This window comes from Barbus barbus, assembly GCF_936440315.1.
Source record: "Barbus barbus genome assembly, chromosome: 45".
Classification (NCBI taxonomy): domain Eukaryota; kingdom Metazoa; phylum Chordata; class Actinopteri; order Cypriniformes; family Cyprinidae; genus Barbus; species Barbus barbus.
The window spans coordinates 11,476,180-11,484,421 of record NC_136723.1 but is presented as its reverse complement, the minus strand read 5'-3'; the positions used below and the strand labels follow the sequence as shown (position 1 = coordinate 11,484,421).

The 8,242-nt window shown below is 38.6% G+C and overlaps 3 protein-coding genes across 5 annotated transcripts; 1 reads left to right on the top strand and 2 right to left on the bottom strand.

The window, feature by feature from the left end:
• Positions 1-284: 284 nt before the first annotated feature.
• LOC306864135 (large ribosomal subunit protein mL49-like) lies at positions 285-1,558 on the bottom strand. Of its 2 annotated transcripts, none has more exons than XM_079407856.1 (4): positions 1,441-1,555; positions 1,116-1,263; positions 846-970; positions 285-757 (listed from the first exon to the last, which is right to left on the bottom strand). In XM_079407856.1, the coding sequence occupies exons 1-4, from the start codon at positions 1,549-1,551 to the stop codon at positions 611-613; spliced, it is 531 nt and encodes a 176-aa protein (XP_079263982.1). In that variant the 5' UTR covers positions 1,552-1,555; the 3' UTR covers positions 285-610. The 2 variants fall into 2 exon arrangements, with proteins under 2 accessions (XP_079263982.1, XP_079263983.1); XM_079407857.1 differs by having other exon boundaries at positions 286-757; positions 846-955; positions 1,441-1,558.
• A 157-nt stretch (positions 1,559-1,715) lies between these two features.
• On the top strand, positions 1,716-2,950 carry LOC306864133 (ubiquitin-like FUBI-ribosomal protein eS30 fusion protein). The gene is made up of 5 exons (XM_079407854.1): positions 1,716-1,855; positions 1,955-2,039; positions 2,147-2,291; positions 2,482-2,537; positions 2,636-2,950. The coding sequence occupies exons 2-5, from the start codon at positions 1,965-1,967 to the stop codon at positions 2,759-2,761; spliced, it is 402 nt and encodes a 133-aa protein (XP_079263980.1). The 5' UTR covers positions 1,716-1,855; positions 1,955-1,964; the 3' UTR covers positions 2,762-2,950.
• On the bottom strand, positions 2,868-4,868 carry LOC306864134 (ubiquinol-cytochrome-c reductase complex assembly factor 3-like). 2 transcript variants are annotated; one of them, XR_013783747.1, is made up of 3 exons: positions 4,628-4,868; positions 3,203-4,172; positions 2,868-3,131 (listed from the first exon to the last, which is right to left on the bottom strand). XR_013783747.1 is itself a non-coding variant. In XM_079407855.1 (2 exons), the coding sequence occupies exons 1-2, from the start codon at positions 4,742-4,744 to the stop codon at positions 4,044-4,046; spliced, it is 246 nt and encodes an 81-aa protein (XP_079263981.1). In that variant the 5' UTR covers positions 4,745-4,868; the 3' UTR covers positions 2,922-4,043. The 2 variants fall into 2 exon arrangements, 1 of the variants encoding a protein (XP_079263981.1); XM_079407855.1 differs by having other exon boundaries at positions 2,922-4,172.
• Positions 4,869-8,242: the final 3,374 nt, after the last annotated feature.

The window sequence follows — 8,242 nt, the reverse complement described above, 5'->3', positions numbered from 1 at the left end:
ACAGAAATAAAATAAAAAACTGTAAAATAAACCGTATTTCCTGCAAGAACTACCATGAAACCAGTTATTTTCATTTTATCAATAAAAAAAATGAAAGATGCGGTATTCAAAACTGTTCTCTCAAAGAGTATGTACCTTTTGCTTTCACTGATCATCCTATAGTAGATTCAAAAATACTTTTTAAATTAATTTACTTTCATTTTGACCAAATTCAAAAGTTTCACATTCATAAATTCAAAAAAGGTTTATGGTTTTGTTGACTTAAGTAATACATAAACAGTATTAGAGACTCCTTGGCACTTATTTATTTTTGTAGTGTTTTTTTTACTGTGTGACGTTTGCATTTGAACAAAAGTGCATATATAATTACATACATAGATTTATATTGAGCCTTATTTCAGATAAGTATTACAAATAGGATTTAGCAAATACCTTATTTCAGTCCTAAACAACAGGGACAACATGTTTGCTATAATCACAAACTCTTTAATACAACAGCAAAACACAGGTATTGTGCACTAATGATAATTTACAGTTTGTCCACCTGTTTAAAGAGAGAACACTATTATACATTTCCTCTCAGCCTTCATTAGCTGTGCCCACATCAAATTTAAAACCCCTTCTTCAATAGCCAGTCCTTCAGCTCTTTATCAAACTGTCCTTTAATTCTGATGGTCCCGGTCACTTCATTGACCTGTGTTGGAGGCTCTTTGCCTGTGAGCCCCAGCAGGAATTCCTTAACATCATTATTCAGGGCCTGGAAATAATTGATAGTCAGTTAATAAAAGAATTGGACTAATATATTACGCATTGTGCTTCTAAACAGGTCTGTTCATTGCACTCACCCATATGTCTCCCTCAATCTTTCTGAGCAGAGTGCTGTGCTGATTCCCATGCTTGATGTCCGAGTACACTGGCACATTGTGCATTCTGGAGCGACGGATCATGTAAGGCACTGAAGGTGGCATAGCTGTATAATTAATGACATTAAAAACAGAACTCCATGAATGAATGCTTTCCTGACATCAAAGATCAAACCACATCCATCACTTAAAGCACCAATATTATGATTACATGCATTTTTCCATGTAAGGCAAAAACACAAGTGCGTTCACCTGATGGTGGGATCCATCCTGACGGTGCAGGACCTTCATGTTTAGGTGGAGCTGGGATGCGTGAAGGAGGAACAAGCCTCTCCACGAACCTGAACTCTTCTGTGGATTCAATAAAGCCCCTTGATCCTTCAGCAGGGTTGCTTTCTGCCTAAAACGAGACCAAACCGTCTTGTTAAATCACTCAGTTATGTTTCAGTATCAAGCTAGAATGACTGTTTGTTGCTCGTAACATTTCAAGAACAAGACTATACTGTGACAGCTGATGCACCACTGATTTTTACACTCCCTGGATAATTTACAAGGTACAAATGACTGTAATACTAACTCTTAAACAAGCTCCGGTACTCAGTGAACGTGTGGCTGGATTAAAAGCTGTGTAAGCAACTCTCGCAGCTCGGCAGACTGTCAAAGTCATGCTTCTCACGGAGGCGGCCATTTCTCTTTCTGAGACAGCGGAAGGACGTCATGGGTTTGAGTGAGAAAGTTTTATTGACAACAAAAGAAAAACCTATGGATAATATTTTCAAAGATGACTAAAATGTACAATTTAATTCTATGTAAAAAAATAAAACGCAATGTTACAATAAACCTGTGTTTTAGAAGCTGCCCAGAGGACTTTTATGTGGCTTTAATAAAATGCGCATGCGCAGGACAACACCTTCTAGAATCGCGTAAACATTGCGCAGTCTTGATGTTGATGTCGTGTTTGGGGTTCATATCTAGTATCAGTAGCGATTTAGGTAAGTGTTTTTATTATTTTAATAATAATATTGTTTATATTGTGCTGTTTGCAACGATTCCGTCAAGCGGATTACATATTTTAGTTCTGTTTTTTGAAGACTGAACATCATGCAGTTGTTTGTTCGTGGCCAGACTTTGCACTCTATTCATCTGAATGGCTCAGAGACTGTTGCCCAAATCAAGGTACTTTTTTCTGAATTTTGCATATAGTTAATAGCCACATTTTCTACATAGTCAATTTAGACAAACTTGAAGACGATTTGGAAATGGTGTATGTTATTGTTTTTCAGGCTCAGATTGAGGCTTTGGAGGGCCTGGCATGTGATGATCAGATCATTTCTCTCTGCGGGGTTCCTCTGGAGGATGAGACACTGATGTGTCAGTCTGGGATTGAGGAGTTCAACACTCTTGAGGTCACATCGAGGCTGTTAGGAGGTAAAGATCAACTTTGCTACCTGTGACTATTTATCATGCCATTGGTGAAAAGTCTGATGAATTTAATGATTTTACTTCATAATTGTATATGTATTATTATACTTCATTTTAGTAATTGATACCTGGTCACCTTATGATACATTATCTTGGTTTGGCTGTTTTCATAAATATAACCTGTTCCCACCCAAAGGCAAAGTCCATGGCTCCCTGGCTAGAGCAGGCAAAGTCAGAGGGCAAACTCCCAAGGTAAGATACATCTCAATGTTCATATACCATAACATTTTAAAAATATAATTTTGGGCATGTACTGGTTTATTGACTTTGTTCATGGATGATTATTCCAGGTGGACAAGCAGGAGAAGAAAAAGAAAAGGACTGGCAGGGCAAAGAGAAGAATTCAGTATAACCGGCGCTTTGTCAATGTCGTCCCAACATTTGGCAAAAAGAAAGGACCAAATGCGAACTCATAATTTGCTCTTCGAAATGACTGTCACTGAATAAAAGCCAAGTGATTTATAAAAACTAATTATTTTGGACACTTTATATTCTACAATAATTTGGAAAGTATGTCATTACAATGATGTGATAGGCTATGTAATAAAACTGAATCACTTTGATGAAAGGTTTAGTAAGTTGCAAATAAAAACATTTAATGAAAATGATTGAATCATGTGTCATTACATGCTCATAATTATTTGAATTTAATAACTCTGGCAGTGTGGCTTTGGTGATTCATTCTAAAGTCCATTTCAACATAGGAAGACCGAATTCAAAGCTATGCAATTCTTGTCTTCTTCCCCACTGGATCAAAGATCACCACCATGCCCCAGGCAGTCAAACCTGTGGAGAGAACAGATCAGAGTCAGTTCTGATTTCATGTCTAATAACGGAGAGGACATGAACGAGCTCACCTGCTGCAAACATCATCTGAACCACTGTGCCCAAAGACGCATGACTCTCTGCGCATGCATGCCCACATATCCCCCTGAAGCCAGCAGACTGCCCGAGAGGACTCGGCAGCTCCAGCAGTCCCCAAACAGCGGTTTTGGTGGATTTGACATGTTCAGGTTGAGGTGTGTAATATCCAAGCGGATACAAGTGCCAAAAGCTCCTTTGTACTGGTATCTGGTGTTTTTAAAAAGTGACGGTCTAATTTTCAAATAATTTGGTAACATTATTAACGTCCATACAGAAAACTGCCCACCAACTCCATCGCTATGAGCGATTTAGGATCCAGTGTGAGAAATATCGGTGTCACAATGACCCTAAACACCGGAAGCGTTTAGCGTTAGTTAGTCGCTGTGCAAATATTGCAGTGTAACGCTCATCATTTAGCTTATTCAAGAAATTATTAGAAATGGCTAAATATTAGTAAAACGCAAGTTTAAACTTTTATTTGCGATACAATCTCCATAAACATTTATATAAATAAACAATGTGGTCCATTTTGGGCCAGCCACAAAGCAGGTCATGCAAGTTTGTATTTTTGGAACCAGGTCCACAACACAGCTACCATTTTTCCAAGATGATTTTTTCCAGCAAGGAAAACAAAAGCATAGCAAATCTTACAGAACGTGCCATTCATGGCAGTGTCCATCAAGTGATGATTACCATATGACATGGAGCATTTGAAGATCATTTATTTTTAAGTTTGTCCACCTGTTTAAGTCACTGGCTTCATATTTTAAGTCCCAGGCATGTACAGATTGCTAGTGGCATGTGAAAGTCTGATATATGTGCAAACACATTCCTTCATTTCTGGCCTCCATATCCACATGCAATGTTGTCATTCGTCTCTGCAGCATCCTTTAAAACTTGAAGCATAAGGGCATTTCTCTTTCTGGTCTCCTCCATTCGGACGGGGTTGGCCTCTGGCAGATTCTGGAAAAATAGATGAAGACATGGATCAGGACACAACTCAATCAGTTATTTACAACTTTACATTATAATATCGGCTGCAATATAAAAACATCCTATTATTATTATTTTTTATATTCTACACAGATGTGTGATCCATGATGAGGATAAAAACAACATGTGATACTGCTAGTTCTCTCTCTGCTATTAATCAGGAGGCGTAAAAGTGACCAGAGGGAGTAAACATCACAATCAGAGTGAAATAAAACACGATATTTAATTGAATTCGTTACCCGCACAGTTAATGAGAGATCATGTGAAACCCTGCACGACCACGCAAGTTCATTATGAAACATTGTTTACAAACAATGACACGAATCGTTATCACTTGCCAACAGTCGTGAAAGCAACCCCAGGATTATGTAAATTAATCAAATAGGTTTATGGTTCTCATTTATAAAATTGCGATGTTTCAGTACCTTTAACATTTCTCTTTTCCTCTCCTCTCCAGGAGAAATTATGGCCCACATGCCGTAGCCCACCCCGACGAGCCCGATCACCCCGATCGAGCCCAGGACGGTCCTCAACCCGCTCATGGTGTGCACGAGCTCAACGCGAACGCAGTAATTACTCGCGTGGTATAAATGATCAAACTCCCTTGGGTCGCGAGAAATCCTAGGTCCGTATACAACACACTGCACACTAGTGGACACGATGCAGTGCATTGTGGGAGTTCTTGATTATACAACTCTTTAACCGGTTACTGGCAGATAGATCAGTAAGTATTGCGGAAAAGGACAGGTGACCTTCTTATAAGTCCATTTAACTCTCACATAAGATGTATTATTGTGGGATGGTTTGCAGTTCATTTATAATATTTTGTTTCCCATACATTTAATATTATTTTTTATTTATTTATTTTACAACTAAGTCAATACAACAAATTGCGTAAAAAATATAAAAAGAAAGGAATGATAATGGTTTGGAAGGATCCAAATTTCTGGTTAAAAGCATAACCCCCCCCCCCCCCCCCCCCTCTGAATTTACTAACTGAATATTAATTAAATAGGTGTGAAATGTGAAAATGTAACATATGTGAAAATAATCAGAGGTTCAATAAGTGGTTGTATGACATAAAAAAAAAAACAGTTCACCCAAAAATAAAAAATTGCTGAAAATTTACCCATCCAGCATGTACATGAGTTTGGTTCTTCATGGGAATATATTTGGATAAATTTAGCATTACATCCCTAGCTCACCAATGGATCCTCTGCAGTGAATGGGTGCCGTCAGAGAGTCCAAACAGCTGATAAAAACAGATGGATTATGGACTAGTATTTTGGCCAGAAGTGGCGTTCAAAAAGATTTATGTGGATTATTGTGATGCTTTTATCAACTGTTTGGACTCTGATGGCACCCATTCACTGCAGAGTAGGGGGTTTTCAAACCTATCCTGGTGGACCTCCTGCTCTGCACTTTTTGTGTGTCTCCCTCATCTAACACACATGATTCCACTCATCAGCTCATTAGTAGAGACTGCAAGAACTAAACTGGGTGTGTCTGATTAGGGAGCATACAAAATGTGCAGGGCAAGGGGGTCCTCCAGGACAGGTTTGAAAACCACTGCTGCAGAGCATCCATTGGTGAGCAAGTGATGTAATTTATCAAAATCTATTCAGATAAAAAAAACTAACTCATATACATCATGGATGGCCACCATATTTTCAGCAAATTTTCATTACTGGATGAACAATTTCTTTAAATGTTGTATATAGTGAAGAATGCCGAGACCTCTGACACAGGACAGGCAAAAATATACATTTTATGCAGAGTGGGTTCAGACATTCAGCTAGCTATTTTACATGCTAGGTAAACTGTAGGGCCTGTATTAGATGATAGTTATCTAATGGTTCTCACAAAAAATGCATGTAATGATTTAAAAAAGAATCACAGACACCAAAGTGTACACTATTTGTGGAATGTGCTATAATGAGGTAAAATGGGTCAGGTATTAATCATTGACTATATAACAGATCATTACTTCAACCCCAATTATGAAATACTGCTTTTTAAAATATTAGTCATTGGGTCAAATGAATGCATTCCAAAGCTGCACACTGGCTAAATAAGCAAGACAGTATATAACACAACAGAACATGCAGTTAATTATACTGTCCACCAGATGGCTCTAATATACTATCTGGTCTAAATGTAACTGTGTGTGCGTGTGTGTGTGCGTGTGCGTGTGTGTGTGTTTGTGTGAGACTCAGTGAGGGCTATGTGGGTGTACAGAAAGCACACAAGTGCTGATAATGGGTGTCCATCAGAATCAAGGTGCAAAATAGATAGCTGGAACGGAAAGTATACATTAGTGTCCCTTTAAGGGACATTTTCTCGACCTGAACACATGTAGAGCTTTGTTCATCTCTTATAAAACATTACCATGGCAACCCTAGTTTCTGCGCACACATTTGCTATAGCTAGAGTTACTACAATGCAACTAAAATAACTTGATATTATCCACCACTGCCAGAAAGTAGATAAAATCACACAATGATTCTAAAAGCCTCATATAACAAAGAAGATGCTATATTCATTTATTATGGCTTTAGAGCAAAAACAGCCTGCATTTTAGTGGATATGGTGGTATGAAAACGAACAAACTGAAATGGAGCGCATCAGATACAACAGAGCAGTCTAAAGGGTTAAATGCATGATTATTCCCTCATTTAGAGAATTTTGTTCGCCATGATTCAGTTTAGTTGAAAAGATTACTGTTATTTATGCTTTTTTAAAAGAAATATAACTGTTTATTAGGGGTGTAATGGTACACAAAAATGACGGTTCGGTATGTTTCAGTAGGCTACAGCAGAGGGAATGGGGGAAAAAAAACTTTTTATGAAACCATGCTTAACTAAAACTATGACTCGGTCTTTAAATAAAATAATCTGTCAATACTGCTGCAACACATTTACAACAGAAGTCGCGTTGCAGTTTATGATGCTGTTGTACATGGATGAAGACATTTGAAGTGCTTTCTTTGGGTTGCAAAATATTTGAGCTAAAAGTCTATTTTACTCAGAATAATTCTCATTTATTTCCTCATCACAGACACCCTCTGAACTTTCAGGTGGATGTTGTGACCACGCTACAGATTCCTCCACCCTTCCTGCTCTGATTTCCAGACGTGCTAAAGGTTTAAACTTCTGATGTTCTGAAGCAGAAAGCGAGGCTATTTCTTCTGGCTGCGTTATTGCTTGAATATTTAATCGTTTCCTGCCTCTCGCACCCCCCACACCCCCTCCACATCACTCAGTCTATAATGACACCTCTCACGCCAACCCCCTGGCTGCGTTTCCTCTCTGATTGCTACAGTAACGCTTGCAGATGCCTGCTTCTGTTGCCATGACACCCGTTTTTCCCGAAGGTACCACCGCTGATCATTGAAGGAAATATTCATGTGCGTGTCTGTGTGCATGTAGACTGTGTGTGTGGTTTACCTTCGATTTGCAGCGGTATATGAGTGATTATGGGTTTGCCTGTGCGTTTGAACCCCTGTCTGTTCTGTTCTATAGTTTGTTAATGATACAGTGCTTTCATAACAGCGTTTAACGCCCCTCAACACCTGTGTGGTCCTGTGTGATATTTCACAGCAGCGCGTCCAGTATGAATGCTAATCATGGCTCTGATGGCGTTGGGAACTAGAGCCCTAATTCACACTTACAATTTGCGTATGTGTTGTTGTACATAAATCATCTGTGGGAAGGGGAAACTTGGTGTGTGTGTGTTTGGATACCTGACTGTCTGTACTTCCCAAATGTAGAGAATGCCAATTATAATCGCATTATTAGTAAAACAATGTAAAGCAAGTGCATAATAAGCCTCTGCTTTATGTAGAACCGACCTTTCCATCTTGAGCTTTTACAGAAAAAGGACTATTAAGTGCTGTTTATAGTCTATTTATCCTGAGCATATGCACGAACACATAAATTGAAGCTAATGAATTAAAAGTGTTGCGGGTAAGCAAAGCAGTATTTGTAAAAAGTAATTTGGGTTTCAGTAGGGTGCAATAACGAAGAGTAAAAGGCTTTCTG

What these genes read in the sequence shown, in the direction of transcription:
- LOC306864133 (XM_079407854.1), top strand. Translation starts at nt 1,965, where the DNA reads ATGCAGTTGTTTGTTCGTGGCCAGACTTTGCACTCTATTCATCTGAAT. An exon ending in CACATCGAGGCTGTTAGGAG is followed by an intron (nt 2,292 to 2,481) that starts GTAAAGATCAAC and finishes TCCCACCCAAAG; the next exon opens with GCAAAGTCCATGGCTCCCTG. An exon ending in TCAGAGGGCAAACTCCCAAG is followed by an intron (nt 2,538 to 2,635) that starts GTAAGATACATC and finishes TGATTATTCCAG; the next exon opens with GTGGACAAGCAGGAGAAGAA.
- LOC306864135 (XM_079407856.1), bottom strand. Translation starts at nt 1,551, where the DNA reads ATGGCCGCCTCCGTGAGAAGCATGACTTTGACAGTCTGCCGAGCTGCG. An exon ending in GTACCGGAGCTTGTTTAAGA is followed by an intron (nt 1,264 to 1,440) that starts GTTAGTATTACA and finishes GTCTCGTTTTAG; the next exon opens with GCAGAAAGCAACCCTGCTGA. An exon ending in AGGATGGATCCCACCATCAG is followed by an intron (nt 971 to 1,115) that starts GTGAACGCACTT and finishes TTAATTATACAG; the next exon opens with CTATGCCACCTTCAGTGCCT.
- LOC306864134 (XM_079407855.1), bottom strand. Translation starts at nt 4,744, where the DNA reads ATGAGCGGGTTGAGGACCGTCCTGGGCTCGATCGGGGTGATCGGGCTC. An exon ending in GGAAAAGAGAAATGTTAAAG is followed by an intron (nt 4,173 to 4,627) that starts GTACTGAAACAT and finishes CTATTTTTCCAG; the next exon opens with AATCTGCCAGAGGCCAACCC.